Source organism: Letharia lupina (assembly GCF_014066315.1).
Source record: "Letharia lupina isolate WasteWater1 chromosome Unknown contig_10, whole genome shotgun sequence".
Taxonomy (NCBI): Eukaryota; Fungi; Ascomycota; class Lecanoromycetes; order Lecanorales; family Parmeliaceae; genus Letharia; species Letharia lupina.
The window spans coordinates 1,538,618-1,561,434 of NW_023502979.1; the positions used below are offsets into that span (position 1 = coordinate 1,538,618).

At 50.6% G+C, this 22,817-nt stretch overlaps 6 protein-coding genes across 6 annotated transcripts; 4 read left to right on the forward strand and 2 right to left on the reverse strand.

Moving 5' to 3' along the window:
* Positions 1-456: 456 nt before the first annotated feature.
* Positions 457-1,391, forward strand: HO133_000435 (uncharacterized protein; the record flags this gene model as incomplete). Its single annotated transcript, XM_037291374.1, has 4 exons — positions 457-505; positions 560-1,051; positions 1,112-1,197; positions 1,254-1,391. The coding sequence occupies 4 exons, from the start codon at positions 457-459 to the stop codon at positions 1,389-1,391; spliced, it is 765 nt and encodes a 254-aa protein (XP_037152809.1).
* A 640-nt stretch (positions 1,392-2,031) lies between these two features.
* Positions 2,032-3,621, forward strand: HO133_000436 (uncharacterized protein; the record flags this gene model as incomplete). Its single annotated transcript, XM_037291375.1, has 6 exons — positions 2,032-2,158; positions 2,213-2,380; positions 2,430-2,545; positions 2,591-2,752; positions 2,805-2,923; positions 2,979-3,621. 6 exons carry the CDS (start codon positions 2,032-2,034, stop codon positions 3,619-3,621), a joined length of 1,335 nt encoding a protein of 444 aa, XP_037152810.1.
* Positions 3,622-4,397: 776 nt separating this feature from the next.
* On the forward strand, positions 4,398-8,915 carry HO133_000437 (uncharacterized protein; the record flags this gene model as incomplete). Its single annotated transcript, XM_037291376.1, has 4 exons — positions 4,398-4,469; positions 4,564-4,759; positions 4,813-8,645; positions 8,703-8,915. 4 exons carry the CDS (start codon positions 4,398-4,400, stop codon positions 8,913-8,915), a joined length of 4,314 nt encoding a protein of 1,437 aa, XP_037152811.1.
* Positions 8,916-9,832: 917 nt separating this feature from the next.
* Positions 9,833-12,450, reverse strand: HO133_000438 (uncharacterized protein; the record flags this gene model as incomplete). Its single annotated transcript, XM_037291377.1, has 7 exons — positions 9,833-10,359; positions 10,516-11,412; positions 11,465-11,546; positions 11,698-11,919; positions 11,969-12,087; positions 12,246-12,297; positions 12,349-12,450. 7 exons carry the CDS (start codon positions 12,448-12,450, stop codon positions 9,833-9,835), a joined length of 2,001 nt encoding a protein of 666 aa, XP_037152812.1.
* A 1,984-nt stretch (positions 12,451-14,434) lies between these two features.
* On the forward strand, positions 14,435-16,161 carry HO133_000439 (uncharacterized protein; the record flags this gene model as incomplete). Its single annotated transcript, XM_037291378.1, has 4 exons — positions 14,435-14,688; positions 14,742-15,503; positions 15,660-15,778; positions 15,830-16,161. The coding sequence occupies 4 exons, from the start codon at positions 14,435-14,437 to the stop codon at positions 16,159-16,161; spliced, it is 1,467 nt and encodes a 488-aa protein (XP_037152813.1).
* A 481-nt stretch (positions 16,162-16,642) lies between these two features.
* HO133_000440 (uncharacterized protein) lies at positions 16,643-21,966 on the reverse strand (the record flags this gene model as incomplete). The annotated part of the gene is made up of 4 exons (XM_037291379.1): positions 16,643-16,800; positions 16,865-20,705; positions 20,763-21,527; positions 21,598-21,966. 4 exons carry the CDS (start codon positions 21,964-21,966, stop codon positions 16,643-16,645), a joined length of 5,133 nt encoding a protein of 1,710 aa, XP_037152814.1.
* Between the last annotated feature and the right edge of the window lie 851 nt (positions 21,967-22,817).

A 22,817-nucleotide genomic window follows, 5' to 3' on the forward strand; every position in this document is an offset into this window, starting at 1 on the left:
CGCTCCCGTCGACTATTGTTTTCTGAGCCTTTAGCTTGGCTTCGGTTCGATCTTTTCTAGCGTTGAGAACGAGGAAATTTTTGATGAGAAACTCCTCGACTTGAGCGGCGTCATCGTTGGGATGAGGGACTTCTGGGCGATGGGACATTTTGTAGAAAGCAGCTTGATATAGAGCTTTCAAAAGGTAACCGTGGCCAGCCTCTACCACGAATTGATTATGCAAAACAACCCCAGCGCAGTGACGATGGAAGACAGAAGAGGTCCACGGCGCGAAGTGAGGTTGCTACGGCGGCTCAAAAATTAGCGCCCCGCTAATGCTGAGCCAAGCGAGTCCTCCCACAAAGTGCAGATCCGAACTGAACGACTTACAATTTTCAAACGCATCGACTTCTTTTGGTCAGTAGACGCCTAGAGCATACCTATGTCATAGCTGACAGCCATATTCAGTAAGCCACGATGGGTCGAGTGATCCGCAACCAGAGGAAGGGTCGTGGATCCATCTTCAGTACGTCCCCCTCAAGACAGCCCCAGATGACTTGCACCTAATACAGATGACCAGCGGCCCATACTCGCCTGAATAAGGCCCCAGCGCAATTCCGAACCCTTGATTTCGCAGAAAAGCATGGATACATCCGAGGCGTCGTCAAAGACATCATTCACGATCCTGGCCGAGGGGCACCACTGGCCAAAGTGCAATTCCGTGACCCCTACCGCTTCAAACTCCATACAGAAACGTTCATCGCCAACGAGGGCATGTACACCGGGCAATTTATCTATGCTGGCAAGAAGGCTACTCTCACCGTTGGAAACGTCCTGCCCTTGGGCTCCGTACCCGAAGGTACAGTGGTGACGAATGTGGAGGAGAAGATGGGCGATCGTGGTGTCTTGGGGCGGACATCGGGAAATTACGTTACGGTCATCGGCCACAATCCTGATGAGGGAAAGACGAGAGTCAAGCTACCCAGTGGTGCAAAGAAGGTCATCAAGAGCAGCGCGAGGGGCATGATTGGCATTGTGGCAGGAGGTGGACGAACAGACAAACCACTGTTGAGTATGTCATTAACTGGGTCATTGTGGCGTGTTCACAGACACAGACTAATCGAGCTTCTAGAGGCCTCCCGTGCCAAGCATAAGTTCGCTGTGAAGCGCAACTCGTGGCCCAAGACTCGTGGTGTTGCCATGAACCCAGTCGACCATGTAAGGGTTCCCTCCACTTTTGAGTCTGCAACTGTTATTTTAACACATCTGTCTAGCCTCACGGAGGTGGTAATCATCAACATATTGGTAAAGCGTCGACGATTTCACGGTATGCAGCACAGGGTCAAAAAGCAGGTCTCATTGCAGCTAGGCGGACGGGATTACTACGAGGCACGCAGAAAACCAAAGATTAAGAGTGTGAGGTGTTTTGAACAAACGATAATGTGAGGAATTTTATAGCTTCAGCAAGACCAGCCTTTTGTCTTCCGAAATAGCGGCCTCAAACCGGACTCGTCATGTGTCAAATGAAACATGAACATACGTATCGTGCGAATCAAACAAGGAGACGTCCAAGTACGAAACAAGCCTAGAAATCTGAAACAATTGTATTACCGCCCCCAAAAAAAATTAGATATTTGATGGCTTGTAGATGGAGCGAAAGCCTATGATCTGGATACGTAAGGTAGTGATCGTGTCAAAAGCAGCCCCTTTGATGGATTCCTTTGATTGGCTGCTATTCTTGGCATTAGTGCGTCACGTCCTCGATCCCGAATGAAGTGGGGTTAGCTGCATCTTCATTATTGCTTCTCAACAACTAATTGACATCAACAGCCAACTTTTCAAGATTATTCCAGATCCTCTTTCTCCTTCGTTCTTGTCTGTCGTTCCAAAGCATCTTCGAAACTCTCATCGTTTGTTCTAGCTGGATCTTGGAACACCCACGGCTCTTGAGGACATCGGTTCACGGCATTGGCATCGTGTCCACTCCTACATTCCGGACCAAAACCTGCTCACCACTGAGGAAGCTACCACCAAACAGCAGCAATCCACAATATGAACGTCAATAAGAAGCTCGGCAGGTTCAAGCAATGGGCGGGGGAAAGAATGGGTGGTGAGGTCAAGACAAGCGTCTCGGACGACTTTAAATCGCTGGAGGTAGAGATGGGCCTGAGGCAAGAAGGTAGCACAGAGCGCTATCACTCTTCCCAGATGATCCTGGACTAACTGCTTCCAGGCATGGAGCGCCTTCAACGATCAATGACAGCCTACGTCAAAACGTTATCAAAACGCCAAGAGGGGGACGATAAGGAGAAGATCCTACCAGTTGCTTACCTGGGTTCGACAATGGTCAATCATGGCGAGGATTTTGAGGACGATTCAGAGTTTGGCCAATGCCTCATGAGTGATTTTCACTGTTGACACCCTCATTCTCAAGGCTAACGCTGGCGCAGGCATGGGCAGGACGAATGAAAGGATTGGTCGCATTCAAGAGACCTACGTTGCAAATGCGACTACAAGCTGGCTTGAGTCGCTCGAGAGATCCCTCGCACAGATGAAGGAATACCAAGTAGGTCCTGTTCATACGCGCAAAGGGCAGATCTGACGAGTGCAGTCTGCACGAAAGAAGTTGGAGAGCCGTCGACTAGCCTACGATGCATCCTTAGCTAAGATGCAGAAAGCGAAGAAAGAGGACTTCAAAGTGGAAGAAGAGCTGCGGTCACAGAAAGCCAAATACGAAGAAACCAGCGAGGACGTTTACCGCCGGATGCAGGACGTGAGCGCTACGTAGAATATCCCTCACCATTACAAAGCTAACGATGGCAAAGATCAAAGAGGCAGAGGTCGACAGCGTTGCTGACCTCGGATCATTCGTGGATGCCGAGCTCAAGTATTACGACCGCTGTCGCGATGTATTAATGCAGCTGAAGCAAAATTGGCCTGCAGGGTAAGACTCTACGATAAGACAGCTCCTTCTTCTCTAGGTTGACCGAAGTCTTCAGAAAAACCGAAGCTGATGGTGGAGACAACCGCCGGGAGTCTCGATCACGTTCCAATACCGCACATGCGTACGGGGACAGATACAATCCAATAGAAGAAGAGCCTCTCCCCGTGGTGGAGAATCGGCCAGCCATTCGCTCTACACGCGCAGCATCTTCTTATGTTCCTTCTGTCGAGTCTCCTCGAAAAGAAGTGAACGGGTACGAACATAGCTCCGCCCGGCCTGGCGTGAACCGCGCAACAACTTTCGAAGGTCCAACACAGCTCTATCGGGATGCTTCGCCTCCACGGCGAATGTCACGGGTTCCAAGTAATAACTTTACTGTTCGAAACCAGCGGGCACAGCTGCGGCCTTTATCTACTATCAGCCCAGAGAACGATCTTTTCAGTGATCCTTCCGACGAGTCTAATTTCAACAGCAACAGCAGTCCTGATCGGTCGTACAAGGAGAGGTCTGCCTCGCCCGCTACTTCACACGGCAGCGCCGCGCCATCCCGTAGTACGAGCTACTCTACACTGACATCAGCTCCGAATGGTAAGAAGCAAGCACCACCGCCTCCGCCGTCGAGAGCAAAGAAACCACCGCCTCCTCCACCGCCGATGAAACGAAGCGCGCTCAGTACTACTAACGTCTCATACGCATGAGCTGATCCAACTGCATTAGAGTTGGGCGTTGTCGGTCTCGGTGAAATCTGGCATTGGCAGAATGCTTGTGACCTGGCGTTGGAGGTTGTATTGAGAGGTCTGGAGATCGGTCTTACCAGACTCATCAGTCGTATACCCCGAAGGATCATTGCCGGGCGAGGAGACTCTGTCTTTGGGTTCTGGGCAATGAGAGTATTGGCCAAGGAGAGGACCCCGGTGGTTCCTTTCAAATTGGCTACGCGGATTTAAAGCGTGAGCAGTGTGTAGCTTAGACTTTGATAACAGCCGTATGAAACAGGTGCTGTTATTTACAAGATTGTTTGCCAAAGTAGTAGGTCATTATGCCACACAAACCTAGTACGACGGAAAACGGCGTAAATATACTCAGGGATAGCCGTAGTCTAGTGGCTTGGCAGAATCAGACGCTAAAATCTCCACCTCAGGGAAGGGAGAGTGACCAACTTTGCAGCATACGCTTCATCAACCAAAAGTTGTGCCTCGGACCCCGCCATCACCCTTTTGCCATACAAAAGCTTCACAACCTTCAACACGTCTCCCGAGACGCGTTGAAGGGTCACCCTTCCTTTGCCAAGCTTGCCATTCACACCGACCCCGGCAATCAGCCTGTCATTCATTCTCGCATTGCGCTTCTTCCATCCCACGGCGCCTTGCCCTATCATCCATTCCTCCACTCGCTTGCGCCGCGTCTCAACACCTCCGCTTGCTGACTACTACCGCATCTACGACAATCATAATCATTAATCCCGGCCGCCGCCATGGCTTCTGTCCAAACTGCGCCCAACCTTCCTCAGGGTCTCACCCAGGCTGCCATCACTGAGACCTATTCCGTAAGATTTCCCACAATTTCATTTTTCAACACCTTTCGCAACCTAGCACCTCTCATTTCAGAGTATTCTCAAACTTGGGCTAACATTTTGATAGAAATACAAGCAGCTGAAAGATCAAGGCGTCCGGTCAGATGACCCGGAATTCCTAAAACTGCAAAATATCCTGTCCGCGGTACAAAAACAGTCACGGTTCAGGAGCCAACAGGCAGAGTATTTGAAACAACAGGCTCAGCAACAGGCTCAACAAGGTCAGCAGCAGCATCATGGTGGAGAGACCAATGGCGTCAACGGTATGTAACATATCATCATGCCACAACGAGTGAGTACTGATACAGAATGCCAGGACATGCACCCACCACCACGTCAAATGGTATATTATCGGCCCAAGCCACTTCGGCAACTGCATCTGGCTCTGCAACAATGCAACTCACAGGCAACGTGGAGAAACCGGCGAGCTCACCGCCAAAGCAACAGGCTGACAGCAATGGCAGTCTATCAGATGAGCAGATGCGAATCCTTAAGAACCAGATATTGGCGTTCAAAATGCTCAGCAAGAATGCTGCGATACCTCCTGCTCTGCAACAGCAGCTATTTAAATCACAGCAAAGCAAGCAGCCACCAACGGTTGCGCAGGCTGTCGCAGCTGCCAGTCAGGTCCTAGAAGACGTCCATCGCACGACGAAGCAGAAGGATGCAAAGGACAAGGAGCGACTACATATGCACAAAACGTACAGCGATCCCCACAATTACATCAAGCCTAGCATCAGTTATGCGAACCACACCGTCAGAGCAAACCGGATTCAAGTGTATCCTTTGATGCCAACCGGTGTCGACGTCAATCGACTCCGTCGTGATCGCGAGCTTGGCATTTCCAACCTTCTGACGTCGCGAAAGCTGGATCTGTACGAGAGCCGAGCTTTAGCTGGTGTGGATGGGGACCGTATCCGGGACGAGCGCGAGCGCATTGCTTACAATCGTATCACGTCAAGGAAAACAGAGCTCGAGAGTCTGCCCGCCAATCTTGCTGTGTGGGACACAAGCAAGAGTGACACGCCGCAAGAGGACGACTCCCTAAAGCGGAAAGCCCTCATTGAATATAAGATGCTTTGCTTGCTTCCGAAGCAACGTGCCTTACGCCAACAAGTTCACAGAGATTTGGTGCACTACGATAATCTAGCTCAAACTGCCAACCGTTCGATGTACCGGCGACAGAAGAGGCAGTCTCTTCGTGAAGCTCGCATGACCGAAAAGTTAGAGAAGCAACAGCGAGATGCTAGGGAAACAAAGGAGAAGAAAAAGCAGAACGACCACATTCAGTCGATACTCATGCATGGCGAAGAAATAAAGAAAGCAGCCGAAACGCAAAGGGTCAGAGTGCAGAAGCTAGGTCGAATGATGCTGGCGCAGCATCAGCACATCGAGAAAGAGGAGCAGAAGCGTGTCGAGAGAACTGCGAAACAGCGTCTACAAGCGTTGAGAAACGATGACGAAGAGACATACCTTAAGCTTCTTGGCCAGGCGAAGGACTCCCGCATTTCACACTTGTTAAAGCAAACGGATGGTTTCTTAAGCCAGCTTGCTGCTTCCGTGAAACAGCAGCAGAGGGGTGCTGTCGAACAGTATAATCCTGAAGTGGAGATGCCCGAGGACGATCTTAGTGAAAGCGAGGATGAAGTGGAGGGCGGGCCTAAGGTGGACTATTATCAGGTCGCCCATCGTATCAAGGAAGAGATCAAGGTGCAACCCAGTAATCTCGAAGGTGGAACGTTGAAGGAGTACCAGGTCAAGGGTCTCCAATGGATGATATCGCTCTACAACAACAACCTCAACGGTATCCTCGCAGACGAAATGGGTCTCGGAAAGACTATTCAGACCATCAGTTTGCTCACATATCTCATCGAGAAGAAGAAGCAAAATGGTCCATTCCTCGTCATTGTGCCTCTAAGTACGCTTACGAACTGGAACCTCGAATTCGAGAAATGGGCACCTACAGTATCCAGAATTGTCTACAAAGGGCCTCCCCTTGCTCGCAAACAGCAACAGTCGCAGATCCGGTACGGCAACTTTCAGGTTCTCCTCACCACCTACGAATACATCATCAAAGACAAACCTGTCCTCAGCAGAATCAAGTGGGTCCATATGATCGTTGACGAAGGACATCGTATGAAGAATGCCCAGTCCAAGCTCAGCAACACCCTGACTCAGTACTACAACACGCGCTATCGTCTCATTTTGACCGGGACTCCTCTGCAGAACAATCTTCCAGAGCTGTGGGCTCTCCTTAACTTCGTCTTACCGACTATTTTCAAATCGGTCAAATCATTTGACGAATGGTTTAATACTCCATTCGCTAATACCGGAGGTCAGGACAAGATGGAGCTCACCGAAGAAGAGCAACTGCTAGTCATTCGTCGGTTGCACAAGGTCCTTAGACCATTCTTGCTACGTCGCCTCAAGAAAGATGTCGAGAAAGACCTACCCGACAAGCAAGAGAGAGTGGTCAAATGCAAATTTTCGGCCTTGCAGGCGAAGCTATACCAACAATTGGTCAAAAACAACAAGATCTCCGTTACGGATGGCAAAGGCGGCAAGACCGGCATTCGCGGTCTCAGCAATATGCTGATGCAATTGCGCAAATTATGCAACCATCCATTCGTGTTCGAGCAGGTGGAAGATCAAATGAACCCTACGCATTACAGCAATGATATGCTGTGGCGTACCGCTGGCAAATTCGAGCTTCTCGATCGCATATTACCCAAGTTCAAGGCTTCAGGCCATCGGGTATTGATGTTCTTCCAGATGACCCAGATCATGAACATCATGGAAGATTTCTTACGACTTAGAGAAATGCAGTATCTACGACTTGACGGGTCGACGAAGTCCGACGACCGGTCGGAGCTGCTATCACAATTCAACGATCCAGAATCACCATACTTCTGCTTTCTGCTTTCAACACGTGCCGGAGGTCTCGGCTTGAACCTTCAAACCGCTGATACTGTCATCATCTATGACTCGGATTGGAATCCTCACCAGGACTTGCAAGCCCAAGATCGTGCTCATCGTATAGGTCAGAAGAACGAAGTCCGCATCTTGAGATTGATCAGCTCCAACTCCATTGAAGAGAAGATTCTCGAACGAGCTCAGTACAAGTTGGATATGGATGGCAAAGTCATTCAAGCTGGCCGATTCGACAACAAGTCCACAAACGAAGAGCGAGATGCCATGCTGAGGACCTTGCTCGACAGCGCCGAGGCTGCAGAGGCGGGGGCAGAGCAAGAAGAAATGGACGACGATGATTTGAACCAGATCATGGCTAGGTCAGAGAACGAAATTACGCTCTTCAGAAAAATGGATGAGGAGCGAGCTAAAAACGCAAGATACGGTCCAGAAGAGGACAAGCTTCCTCGATTGATGGGCGAGGACGAACTTCCGGATATTTATATGCAAGAGGACAATCCTATCGCTGAAGAGATTGAGGAGATCGCTGGTCGTGGGGCTCGCGAGAGAACGCGGGTCAAATATGATGACGGGCTCACCGAAGAGCAATGGTTGGCTGCTGTTGATGACGACGAAGATACCATCGAGGATGCCATGGCTCGAAAACATGCCAAGATCGACAGGCGCAACGCGAACAAAGATAAGCGGGCGAAGAAAGCTGCAGGAGAAGAGAGTTCTCCCGACATATCCAGGGACAGCTCCGTGGCCCCTTCATCTAAGAAGCGTAACCGCAAGTCAGCCGGTGCAAAGCGTAAAGCGGACGAGGACGTCGACGATGAGCCAGCGCCCAAGAAAAAACGTGGTGGTGCACGGCTTAGCAAAGCTATTGAGACTCTCAGCACGAGTGAGCGCAACCTTCTTCAGAAGATCCTCAATAGCAATTATCAGTATCTCATGGACCTTGAAGAAGAGGTTCCCGGCGAGGAGGATGACGAAGGTGGCCCACTAATCAAAGGCTTCATTGATCCTTTCATCAAGCTGGTACCGAAAAACGACTACCCCGACTACTACGTGCTCATCCGTAACCCTATATGCATGGAGCAGATCGAGAAAAAGATCAACAAGAAGGAGTACCGGAGCCTGAAGGAATATAGGGAGGACATTCGCCTTCTATGCGATAATGCCAGGCTCTACAATGAGGATGGCAGTCCACTCTACCAAGATGCGGATAAGATTGAGGTATGTTATACTCTTCCTTTGTGACACTTTGAGCACTTGATTGATGTTCCGATATAGGCTGCTACTGTGGCGAAGCTGAAAGAAGACACGGAGAAGCATCCCCAGCTCCAAGACTTTGATGACACCACACCTGCCGACGGACGCTCAACAGCAGCTGTCTCGAGTGTCGGTACGCCAATGGCATCGGGTGCCAACGGAGCCCCCAAGCTCAAGCTTACTTTCAACGGAGGCAGAGACGGATATGCTAATGGACTTAGTGATGAAGAGTGACCAGGCAAGGTAGCGTTCTACAAGAAAATGGACTTGACGATGATGAGATTTTGTTATCTTGATGTACCAACAAGCAAGGGGTTTAAAAGGAGTCCAACGCGGAGCAGGGCATGCTGAGGCGTTTCGCTCAGACGATTGCTGATCGCGCATGCGAATGTTGTGCATCTCGGTTTTCGTCCCCTAGACTAGAAATGCACATAGCTAGAATGCGAAAAGAAGTTCTGCTCATCGGTTGAACCACTTTCAGTTTTGGTCTGGTTGGTGACCACTTTGCTGTTCACGCGCTCGCCGGGTGAAAGACATCTCCTCTGCCACCATTCATCTCTCCCCTATCCATTCAAGGCCTCCTCCACTGCGACCCTACACATTCTGGCCATCTACCCATGCCTCTCAGACACACACACAGAGAGCCAGAACAACGTCACCAACCCTTTTTCCGAAGAAATTCCAAACCCGAGAGCCAAATCGAAACCGCCCGAAGTACGTAAGATTCGACCTCCACTCCCCGACTTTCCCCTTTTTCCGGCAAATCTTTGCATGTCCGACGGGATCTACGGGTCCGCTACCGTTCACGACACCATACCCGCTCGGGCTCGTTGGTGGGAGTGAGTTTTGTACATTTCTCCGATGGGATGCGATCTCCAATCTACGGTGACGGGAGCCCCCCCCCTGGGGACCTCTCGGCGTTCGTATCGAAGACCCTCGGCGGTCTTCGATACGATCTTGGTGTTGTTCACTCGGCGGTGAGGATGGGGCGTTGTGTTGGAAGGAAGGAAGGAAGGAAGGGTGTGCGTTTCGTGGGGAGCGAAAATCTGGATCTATTGAAGTCTATCGATCTACGTCGCTCCTAGGCTCTATGTAGTATCCCTGCCTTTGAGCCTCCAAGTCGCCGTTCAAAACGCAGCGAGACCTTTCCTTCACCTGCCCACCCTCTCACCTCTCACGACCTCGCGGTATAGATCCCGGAAAAAGCCCGCAGTTTCCCAGAGCGGCAGGATCACGGAGATGGCCGTCGAGCAGAAGACCCAGCAGAAGGTGATGACCACCCAAGCGATGAAGAAACCTTGCGAGAAGATGTACTGGGAGAGGAACATGGGTATCGGGATCAGGAAATCCATGGAGAGGGTGAGCAGGAAGGACGCGATGCATGCGACTTTGAAGGCTCGTCGAAGCTTTCTGGGTTCTTCGACTGCCAGTTCGTCTTCTCGCATCTCTCGCTCCTCGTCTCGAACGGTGGGGAGGTTGCTGTTTTGGTTCGGGTCGTCCTTTTCGTTCTCTTCTTTGTCGATCGAGCCGGAACTGGGGGTTGTGATGAGGGGTGGCGGTGCGTTGATCAAGCGTGTGGTATCCCAGTCAAAAGGTTCTGGCTTAGCCAGCGAGACAGCCACTGTGACGATGAGACCGACCATGATGGCGGCCAGATTCCCGGCTAAAGTTGGATACTCTGCGGACATTTCGGAGTCAGTATCTCTTCTTCACGGCTAACATCCGAATAGTGAGACAGTTTTGGAGAAGTAAAGGACCCTTTGACCCCCCAAACATGTCTTACAAATCAAAAAGTGGTATGAAAGAGGAATAAGATGCTCCGAAGTATACATACCCATTCCAGTGGTAGATACGCTCAAGCTCCCATAATACTGATGCGCGGTGACAAGCCATGCAATAAGCCCAGCACAAAGCCCGGACACAGCTCCTGATAGAGCCCCTGCCTTCGTTTGGCCTTTCCAGGTGATTGCGAAGGCTGCTGGAAATACGGCACCACCAATTAGGAGGCCCATAACTAGGAACAACCAGCCTAGGTCGATGCCGATGACATTCCAGATGCAGGCGACGATAGCCATCACCAAACCCCAGACGCCAATCATGATGTGCGCGACGGTGATGAGCTGCTCTGGTGTGGCAGCTGGCTTGATATAAGTCTTGAAGATATCGAAGGTCAAGATCGAAGACACTGCGATGAGCTCTGCTGAAGCACAGCTAGTCACGGCCATGAAGAGAACGATCAGCAAGGCCACAGCGCCACCTGTTCCCAGCAAAGCCGTAGCTGCAAAGGGTGCCGACAAGCCGGCAGAGACCTGTGCTTGGGTCATGCTGTTTGGGTACGTTGGGAAGGTGGGTGAATCTGTGAGAGCTACCGCTGCAAGCCCTAAAGTAGTGGCAAAGCCGAATGGGATCGCATACCAAGCTAGACCTCCAAGAATGTATGCCCGGACAGCAGTAGTAGGTCGGCTTGCAATAGCCCGCTGCCAGTAAGCTTGATCCAAAAAAACGGTACCGCTCCCAGAGCAGAGTTGGATCACGCCAAAGATGAGAGCGAAGTTGCTCTTCATCGTCACATAAGAGCCGTCTTGATTGCCTGACACTGGGCGTTTCAGAGCTGCCTGTTTGAGAAGCTGATACATGGCAGATGGAGATCCAATTTGAGAATTCGTTGCGTACGCGGAAAACATGAAGTAGAGGATGATGACCATTAAGATGAGCGTGTGAGAGTAGTCACCTCGGTGATCAGGTTAGCATAGGCACCCTCAAGTGCTTGCGAGAGGCCTTACAAAGGAACGTTGCACGTAAACCGCCCAACACTACATAGACACAGACCCCAAGCGGTATAAGAAAGATGGCAGCATAAACGTTCTGCGTAGATTTCGGAGTCAGCATTGCTTGTTTTCGAGGTGGGAAGTGGAGTTGCAAGATAGGTCTAAGGAGTAGGACAATCTTCTTGAAACATGTCTTGCGACTCAACGTCAACACCAAATAGGCAGGATCAGCTCCGAAATATACGTACCATGCCGGTCAGAGACGTGACAACTGCACTGCCGCCCAAGAGAAGCTGGCTGCTGACTAGAACGTTTGTCAGAAGCGCGAAGAAGATGAAGACCCAATGCGTTAGGACGCCATAACGGGTGTAGATGATTTCCAGGTACGTATGGCATCTCGGAGCGTTCTGCTTGACTTTGCAAGCCAATATCGAGAACATGAGAATCTGTACAGTCGCACCTGCCGCATACTAGTACAAATGAGCCCCTTTTCGCAAGATTTAGAGGATACTTGTGTACCCAAAAAGGCCCGGCCACACCATATTCATATGCCACCGTTGAACTCTGAAGCAAGGTTGCAGCCCAGGTCCATGCGGACACGATACCGCTTGCAATCAAACCTGGCTTCACACTTCTACCTACGCACATTTCGGAGTCAGCGTTGCTTAACCAAGGCACGAAAGCTGGGATAATGACATAGATCTCAGGAGTAGGAGCAGGGGTTCGCTCCAAGACATAGCTTTGCGGCTCAATGTTTGGTACAAGATGGGGAAGAATAACTCTGAAATGTGCGTACTGGCAGTATTGAACTCCTCGCTCGTTTTCGTTGAGAACCTGGTATATCGATTCTGCGCATGGTCAGCCACTCTCATCATTGGCCCAATTCATGCAGTACACACCTGAATGTATGAGATACCACACATAACAGCAGCGAAGAAGAACCCAATTCCAACAACGACACCATAGCCAACACCGACTGGAAGGGGCTGGATTGAGGGCATTGGAATTGTGGTTACTGTGGTGGCACTGAAAAAGACGAGGATTGGAAGAGGGACATGAAGAAATACATTATTCTCAGAGTCCCCCAGTATTTACATGCAGATTGCATGATGTATGATGACGGCGCGCTTATCGCCGTTGGGGTTCGATACTTGATAACAACGATAAACACTTGAAAGCTTAGAGACTTGATACAATCTAGCCAATGAAGATGTGAAACGATGGCGCCGAAATCCTCTCCAAAGTCCTAAAGAGGCAGGTGATAAGAAAGCGCAAATGCAACACCCATATACCGTATTCAGCCTTATGAGGGATACGCCAAGAGGAGTCAGAAATCCTGCATGGACGAAAATGGTCGCCGTCAAAGGAAAGTCTTAGGGATTAGGAGCTGGTCAGGAGATATGCTCCCTTCGGACTTACCAAGTCTGTGCGCTCGAAACGCCTCGTCGCCCACCAGCCTGCCCGAACAATTCAAACACTGCGTTTCGCCGCTCGAAAGTGCCCCGAGGCGAAACAAAAGGTGAGTAATACATTTTCCAGAGTCATTCCTTTTTTTCGGCAGTGTAGAGTATCGTTCTACCGGCTAGCTGTCAAGGGAAAGTGACAACCGAGGCGCGGAAAGATTGTTACCTTCACGTCGAGTCTGGGCAATAAGCCGAAAGAAGCTGTCGTTAATGTTCATGACTGTTACCAGAAGAGCGTGGAACAGAGTGAAATGTGGTCTCGCTGGTACTGTCTTGTCGATCTCATAGAGACATGTACCTTTTCGACTGCCATATTTGGGCACCTTGCCTATTAGTTGCCATGTCGGAAAAGATGATCATAGCGATAATGTCAAAATGTGCAGTGTGTAGTCCCTCAACCTTGGCAGATATGTCCGATGCAATGAATAAGAAAAGTTGTTCATGTCTCGGACATCGAAAGCTGAATGCTAGCTGGGGAATGTGTGAATGCACCCTGGCTGTCCGAAGACATGGATACAGAGCGAGGCAGAAAGTGTGTACTAGTACTGTGTCCTCCGTAGCAAAGCCAGAAACGAATGCCGGACGTAGGGGTGCCCTGGGCAATTTTGTCAAGACATTAGATCGATATTCTATTGGCCCTTGGGACAAGACCAGCGGACCAATAGAAGATGGAATTATATCAAGCTATCAAATAGGGAAGGCGCTGGAACTTGGAAGGCTTGATGCCAAGAAAGAGGCAACCTCGGAAGCGGAGGCTAGGGAACCGCTAGACGCTAGAGGCCGGGATCGCCCCGAAGAAAACACGGTCACACGGGTCCCCGCCCCGAAGAAAACACAGTCGCACGGGTCCACGCCCCTCTTTGAATCAATTCATTATTCTCAAGCAGCCAGCGGACAGACAGAGAATCTAATATGAACCACTACATCGACATAGTCATGCTCAGGCACAGGCACAATCACAGTCACAGTCACAGGCACGGCTCAGGGGAAATTGTGCTTCAGGCTACGAAATGAGTGGCGAAATACGAATTATACCTCCATTCTTGACGCCAAGAAAGAAGCCTGGTCCAATGAGACATTGACCTTTATCTTCCACTTTCCTGCTTGTATGCAGCAAAGGAAAAACATCATAACGAAAGGACCAGGATCATGGTATCTACCTATTATTGTATCGTGCATATGGTACCTGGGTTCTTAGGCCCAACGGAACAAGAATCTCAAAAAGGAGGGTGCCAACTAGCGCTCATCCTGTGATAATATAGCCTTGGCTTGTCACAAACATTCATTCTATTCGCCCTTCGAAGAATATGCACCTGCTGGATCGACGTCGTGTGCCTCCTGCTTCCGAGTGCCTAACAACCACTCGGACCAGACACATAGCTCCTTCTTCACTCATGCTTCGCCGCCGCTCGACATGCGTTCCTGTTTGGCTGCCTTCTCTATATAACACCCCAAGCAATGTCTTCCCAAAGAACCCACGTCGTTCTTCACACTATTCTTACTTTTCCTCTTACTGTTCAACATGCGCTTCTCCTCCCAAGTCATCTCCGCTGGGCTCGCCCTGAGCTCCTTTGCCCTCGCCTCCCCCCTTCCCAATGACTCTCAAGCCAAGGACAAACGTTCCTTCGTCGAACGTGATGGTACTAATTATACCGTGTTTGAGCATGCTGCTACTGGCGCCAAGCTTGAGTTCGTCACTAACTCCGGCATCTGTGAGACTACGCCCGGCGTGAACCAGTACTCAGGATACTTGTCAGTGGGCACGAACATGAACATGTATGGTCTCCTACGGCTCTCACCCTTTTCGCTCATTTCCTGACAGCATGTAGGTGGTTCTGGTTCTTCGAAGCTAGAAATAGTCCCACCACGGCCCCCCTCGCTACCTGGTTCAACGGCGGTCCTGGTTGTTCTTCCTCCATCGGGCTCTTCGTCGAAAATGGACCCTGTCACTTCATCAATGGTGACTCCACCCCGTCTCTCAACCCATACAGCTTCAACACCTACGCCAATATGTTGTATGTTGACCAGCCTATTGGAACCGGTTTCTCCTACGGTACGGACTCAGTCACAAGCACGGTCACGGCCGCCCCATACGTCTGGACATTGTTACAAGCGTTCTACGCACAATTTCCCCAGTACGAGAGTCGCGAATTCGGAATTTTCACCGAATCGTATGGAGGACATTATGGGCCTGAGTTTGCTAGCTATTTCGCATCTCAGAACGCGGCCATAAAGGCCGGAAGCGTGAAGGGTGACAATATCGATCTTATAGCCCTGGGCATCAACAATGGCTGGTACGATAGTGCACTTCAAGAGCTAGCCTACATCGATTACTCGCTCAACAACACCTACAAACCCATTATCACTGCAGCCCAGCACACACAGTTCACCAACACCAATGCACAGAGTTGTGCGCCTCTTCTCGCGAAGTGTACCGCCACTACGGGAACCAACTCTGCCTGTGAGAACGCCGACAATACCTGTTACAATGACATTGAAGGTCCCCTTAGCTCTACCTCAGCCAACGGCGGTGTTGCATTGTACGACTTCGATGTCTACGACATCCGTGAACCAAGCAATGACCCATACCCGTACGTACACTTCGGAGCTGATTCTTCCTATTAGGTAATGAAGTTGAGTCGCAAGATATGTGTCGGGAGCACGAAGACCTTTCTACTCCCCAGACTTGTCTTGCAATTCCATTTCCCTACCTCGAATAAGCAATGCTGACTCCCGAATCTGCGTAGACCAGCCACCTACTCTAGCTACCTACTCCAGCCATCCGTCACAAGCGCAATCGGTGCCAAAGCAACTTATACCGAGTGCGCAAATGCCCCCTACAACAAATTCACCTCGACCGGGGACGGTAAGCTTACCTCTTCGGTTACACAAATAGCCGCTAACAAACCCAAAACAGACGCCCGCAACTTCCTCCCAACTCTCTCCACCGTCGTCCAAAGCGGCATCCGCGTAGTAATGTGGGCTGGCGACGCCGACTGGATCTGCAACTGGTTCGGCGGTCTCTCCTCCGCCAACGCTGTCACCTACTCCGGCACCTCCTCTTTCGCGGCCAAATCACTGGCGCCCTACACGGTCAATGGGACGGAAGCTGGTACGTTCAAGACGGTCGACAACCTCAGCTTCTTGAGGGTGTATGGAGCGGGGCACGAAGTGCCGTATTACCAGCCAGCGCTGGCGTTGCAGGTGTTCGAGCAGACGATGAGGCAGCAGGCCCTGGCTGGTACGTAGAGCGAGGGCGTGGTTTCTTTTTTCTTGTACATGGGTTTGGTCCTGTCGATTGCATTGGATGCACGTTTCGGGAGTATTGGATCATGATGTTAAGAGAGCAGCCTTTTAAAGGGAAAGTCCATAATAGCATAGCAATCTAGTGGCGAATGTTAATAACGGACTCCTGATCCAAGGCCTTTGCTGTACGAGTAATTTAGAGGGAGTCTTGCCTGATAGCTCAGAGACTGAAGTTCATCATTGGCAAGCAACAGCTATGGTTGGACGCAAGAGCCTCTGTGCCTGGTAATCACTCTTCCTTCTCCTTCCGGCAATGCACTCGACACATCGATGCTCACATGCAATCTATATTACAAAACGTACAAAATTCGGCCGGTAGATGGCCGTTCCATTTTCAACCAGTCCGCGCATATGATGCTCCATTGATGTCCCCATTTTGTTGTTGCCTCTTGACTCCTGTCTCCTAGCTTACACATCTGTTCCCTCAAGCTCCACTGCCGTCTGCGATAGCAAGTCTTTGCTTCGCCGTCTTGGCTTTTTTACTGATGCCCTTTCTCTTCCCCGGCGCCGTGGGTTCTGGCACTTCCATGGGGGTGGCAGCACCGGAAGGTTTGTTGCTGCCGTCGTCGAAATGTCCTTCACCTGTTGCAAAAGCACCGTCAGTACAGTTGTCCATCACTGTTGATAGATATGAGGGGTGTCTTACCCTCATGATACATATCATCCAAACTGACATCCTTCTTCCTCCCTCCAGTCTTCTTTCTCCCACCTTTCTTCCCCTGCTCCTCGCTCTTCGCCGCGATCTCCTGTTCCTTTTTCTCAATCAGCTCCGCTTCGTCGTCATCCGCAAGCCAGAGTGCGATATCCTTATTCCGATTGTCTTTGCTGCGGGTATTGAAATCTACACCTGCACCGCCACCGCCTGAGATGACAACACGCTGGACTTCTTCCTTTTGTAAGGCTCGCTTGCGGATTCGCTCCTCGATAGTGCCACGAGTGATCATGCGGTAGACTGTAACTTGCTTGGTCTGTCCGAGACGATGAGCGCGATCCATGGCTTGAGAGTCGATAGTAGGGTTCCAGTCTGAGTCGTAGAAGATGACGGTATCGGCGGCGGTCAAGTTGATACCCAAACCACCAGCGCGAGTAGAAAGCAAGAAGATGAAGATTTCTGGTTTTGTCTGGAAGTCGGCAACTGTATCTCTTCGGTCTTCGAGTTTCGTGGAGCCGTCGAGTCGGAGATATTTGTAGTTGCGGTAGGTGAGGTACTCTTCCATGAGGTCGATCATGCGGGTCATTTGAAAGTAAAGTAGGACGCGGTGGCCACCGTTCTTGAGCTGACGAAGAAGCTGGTCAAGCTTCGCAAGTTTGCCGGAGTCCGTGACGAAGCGCCGCATCGAAGGCACGTGGATGTTGGTGAATCGGGATTTTTGTGACAACGGCTGTGGAAGGAGGCTGGCGACTGGGTATCTAGCTGGATCAACCTTGGCCTCGATGAGTGCAGCTTCGTCTTTCTCCGATACTCCGTAGAGTGCCTTTCGCAAAGGTATATTAAAGATGGTGTTCTCCTTCTGGACGCGCGCTTCCTGGTCTGAACAAGAGATTTGGATCGGTGGTGCTGAAGCCCCAGGTCTAGCACACTGTTCGATCGTGTTCAACCCCTGATCTTCGAACGTATTCTTCGAGATGTTGAAGAGATTGTGCAAGCGGCTCTCTGCAGTGATACTGCAAAGCGGGCGGCGATCGTTTCGCTCCACGATGTTGAAGAGAGCATGTGCAGGAGTGTGATTAGTCTCTTCAGTTTCATCATACACGACATTGAAACGTGCAAGACGAGAGGCTTTTCCGGCAAGCTGAATTGCTCGTTCGGCCACACCTTGGTGGGAGGCTCTGTACGCTTCGGTTGCTGATATGTTGGCGAATCGCATCCAGGAGAAAGTGGCATTGTCCGATGAGCTCTTTTGGATGTTCTCAGGCGTCCAGATGTTCATCAGTTCAGTTAAACATTTGCCTCTGAACCCGGCTTTTGAGTTGTTAGGGCCTGCCACATCAAGTCTCGCTTCCGGACTGCAAAGTAGGCGCGGAAGGTCGTATTCGATCAAGTTTCTTGTGGAATAGCCAACATTGACGTTATTGCCTTCTCTCATGAAGGAAGCACATTCTGCAAAGTGTGCCAATGACAGCGGTGAATTTGTATCGGCTCTCTCGAACAAGTCAGGATGATTGCAAACCTTTCTGAACTGCATGACTAGGTTCATCAAAGTCGCTGTGTCTTGATCGTCACCAACTGCAGCCTTTTCGATAAGATCCATGATGCTGATCCGATTACGGAGATTGCCATAGTATGCGCGTTGACGGTACGTCAGATCGCAGAAGACATCTTCTTCGATCTTGTCGCCCAACTCTTTCTGAACGTGCTTCTTGATACGCCGTAACATGAACGGCTTGAGAATCATGTGCAGTCGCTTAAGCTGATCCTCGTTGAGCTTGGTATTGCTCTGGGCGTGACTCTCAATGTCTTTGGAGAACCAGTCGCTGAACTCATCGTGGGAATCGAAGAGACTGGGCATGATGAAATGCAGCAGAGCCCAAAGCTCCTGCATGTTGTTCTGAATTGGCGTCCCGGTCAACAATAGGCGATTTCGGCAAGCAAATCCCAGTAAGCTCTTCCATCTTGAACTCTGCGAGGACTTGATAGCTTGAGCCTCATCCAGAATCATGTACTGCCAACGGATTTTCGAGAAGTATTGAGTGTCTTGCACAACCAGCTGATATGAGGTAATGAGGACATGGAATGGCGAGTCTTTTGTATAGGTGATGTGCTTCCGATCCCAGAACTTTCGTAGCACCTTTCGATCCTTCGCATTTCCCCAGTAAGGCAGACACTTTAAACTGGGAACGAAGCGTGTTATCTCCTGTTGCCAATTGTGCAACGTGGACGAAGGTGCAATGACAAGGAAGGGACCCCAGATATTGTGCTTCTCAGCGAGGTAGGCCATTACCGATATTGACTGCACAGTCTTCCCTAGCCCCATCTCATCTGCCAGAATCCCGTTGATGCCCTGCTCGTACAGGTTGACCAGCCAGTTGAGCCCCTTGAGCTGGTATTCCTTCAATTGGGCGTTCAGCATCTTGGGCTGAGCAACGTCAATGTCGCCTAGCCCAGTGGGGTTCTGGAAATTCATCTCGCCCTCGTCGAATTGTGCCATCTTGTTATCATCGCCATTAAAAGCACGAGCTTTGTTTTGAGCTTCCTGAACGGCATTTTGCGCATTCGCCATTGCAGCTTGTCTAAGGGCAGTCTCATCCTCGGCGTCAAAGTCGAGATCCTCAAAATTGGTGACTTTGCTGCCGACTTGAGCTACGCTATCCGGCAATGTGATTGCATGGGCATCTGCCTTGCCTGGTTGAACAGTCTCCTTGGACACACTAACATCTGCACTGTCTGTTGATCGCTCCACCTCATCGGTCTTGATCTTGCGACCAATAAAATGGGAGTAAAGTTCCGTCTGCGAGATCAAGAAGTTGAGCTTGCGCTTTTGCCGATTGGATTCACGGTCTGCTTCGGCCTTCTTTGCATTCTCTTGCTCTTGCTTCTCGGCGACCTTTCGTAGGTCTCGCTCTGCCCTCTCATTGCGTTTCCAGAAGGACATCATCTCTCGCATGCTTCTCTTGGCTCGCGCTTGCACATCTTTGGTACCTTTGTTGGTACGCAGCTGCCATCTCCGAGCCTCCTTTGCTGCCAGCTGGGCTGTCTTCCGGAGATTGGATTGCTTTATCGATAGTGAATTGTCCTTGATTCTACTAACCTTGGGTACATCCTTCCGTGCGATGTCTTTCCAGATTGAATCATAGACCTGCTGGAAACCTTTGGAATCGTAATTGGTCAACGTCGACGTAACCGGTGAAGCATCCTTCGGGATCTCTCTAGGCCGGACCTCTTTTGTTCCTCTTGGATAAGTATCTCTTCGGTTCTCTTCTTTCGGGGCTATCAACACCAAGTCGTCCCGTTCCCTCTCCTGCAAGGCCCAACCGTGCTCAGCGGCATCCTTTTCGGCCTGCTTCTTCTCTTTTGATTTCTTCGGTCGTACAGAAGGGCCCTTGATCTTCTTCCGGGGTGGCTCAGGCGAAAGGTGGCTGGCACTCTGGAACGTGCTCATGGTACCACCTTCAAGATTTGGTGCCATTGGTGTGACTTCACGAATCTCTTCCGGTATGTCACCCCTTTCTAGAATTCTCTTGGTGGTTTTCGCTTTCTTCTCCGCCTTCTGCGCATCTCTCATGAATCTTTCTCGTTCGGCTTCATCATCAGCCAACTTGACTTTCTCGAGCGCCTCTTTCTGCAATTGGGTCTGTTGTTGTATGGTCTTCTCGCGTCGGCGCTTGCGTTGCATGTCCTTCTTGCGCTCCTTCTCGTCCTGGACCTCTTTGCGTTGGACCTCTTCAAGGGCTTGAGTTTCGTTGATTTGTCTGAATCGCTCCTTACCATAATCTGCATAGGCACCCAATTGGAGCGAAACAGTCCTGGATGCAGCGGTGCGACGGCGCTAATATTTCTGTGTCAGCTTGGACGAAACAGTGAGGGGGAGAAGTGGTCAACATACCTTGCGCTTGACTTCCTCGCCATTTTCAACATCCCGCTGTCGCTTCTGGGAAGATTTGGCATGCTTCTGCTTGTCGGCCTCATATTCTGGTAACTCAATAGGACTCAACGGCGTTGCATCTATCTTTGCCATTTCTTTCTTGACCTTTTCGTTCTCTTTGTCTGAGGTCATTGAGCCAGGCTTCAGCTTGCTGCTACCTAAGCTCTTTGCAGGAGGGGGAAGTTCAGGTTCGGCCTTAACAATATGCTTTGTCGGGGCCAGATAGCCTTTTGGTGAGGCAGTGCGTTTTGAGCCAGACTTTCTCGGTGCTGTCCGTGAAGGTTTGACGTCTCCGTTCGGGGTGTGCGAAGAACTCTTTAGCGGCTTCAAGGCAGGTGTAGACCGCGGAGTAGATTTCGGGGGATCAGGAACATTGCTTGAGAGAATGCTGGAGAAAGACATCGGGTTTGCGGTCCTTGTAGCCTTGGGCTCTTCCTTTGCGCGGATCTGACCATCATCTTCATCAATATTTCCTTGAGAAGATGGTAGGTCCATGGAGCCGTTGATTCGCGATGTGTAGTTGAAGCCGCTTTGCGGATGTATTGGGGATCCAAGAGCGCTTCTTGCAGGTGATTGTGGGATGGAGCTATGTCTACTGGGTGGATGTGCATGGGATGACGGTAATGTTGGCGAGCGCTGCGAGAGGTGACCGGTCGGGGAGTTGTATGTGACTGGAGAAACTTTTGGATCTGAGTACTGGCTAGAATATGAGGCCGGGTCTCGAGTCTACACCACAACTATAGTCAGCCACATGGAACGCTGGACACACTTCACTGCCCAAAGGACCTAGACTCACCTGACCCGGCGAGCGTGTGTTGTACTGTGATTGCTTCTTACTTGGCATTTCACGATGTTCCGACAATGGATCGTAGCGTGTAGAGCCGTCAGAATCTCTATGGGAATATGCCGAGCCGTTTTGTGAAGGTCCATTCGTCTTGGGAGAAGGCGGAGGTCCTAGACGCGGGCTAATGGCGGGAGGTTGTTGTGACATGGTTGCAGAGGTGGAGGGTCGAGAGGAGTATTGATGGTAGGGTGAAGGAGGATGTGTTCCGTTACCAGGCGAGTAAGGATGACTATGGGTCGGCGACTGCGGATGATAATCCCTTCGCCGGCGATCATTTTCCTCGTGGTATCTCCGCGTCACTGAGGCTGGAGGAGAGTGCATCGTGTTTGATGTTGCAGCAGCCAAGGTAAATGCGTGATCTCCTTGGCGAGTCGTTCGGGGCGTCATTCAGTCAAGAGAGCTTGGATGGGTGGGTGGCATGGTGTCCAAGTTGGAATAGGGAATGAGGCTATCCAGAAGGTTGAACTGTGGGCGAATGTAGTCATCAATGAAGCCACATCAGGCGCAGATCTTATTGTGCCCAGACAGGGCGCGGGTGTGGGTCAGTCAGCAAGGGTCGTGGATATTATTCGATGATTTTGGACCGGAACGACGAGGAGGAGGTGTTAGATTGTGGTGTTGCGATGATTTAGAGGGGGGAATGATGTGGGAGAGATTGCCGGGAGGATGGCGTTCCATTTTGTGATGGTGTTGGTCGGCCTGCTGGAAGCGTCAATCGCAACCAAACGCGAGCAAGATTATTGCCTACCCATCGAGTGGAAGCTTCGTTGGCGGAGTACTTTCTACTGAGATTTCATCACTGCAGCTACGACTACTCATGGAAATTCTTTCTCTCATCATTGCACATCAATGTTTTTCATCTATCTTATTTTTTATCATAAACTGACTATTACTCTTTGGAATGCGTGATCTTCTTTTCACGTACTCTTATCCAGCGGGCGCATGCTTGTTTCATGGGGGCAAGCTGAGTAGTACGTGCCCTTGATCCAATTCATTATTGAGCCTTATCCTTGTCCTTAGCTCCGGCTCGCTTTCTCCATTGCACCAACCAGATGCGGCCTACATTCACCAAAATTGCCCCTCGCTGCCGCTTTGCCTGTCCTACCACGCATATATGCACGGATGTCATCGGGGCATACTTCTGCCTCCATACATTCATTGCCCTTTGTCGG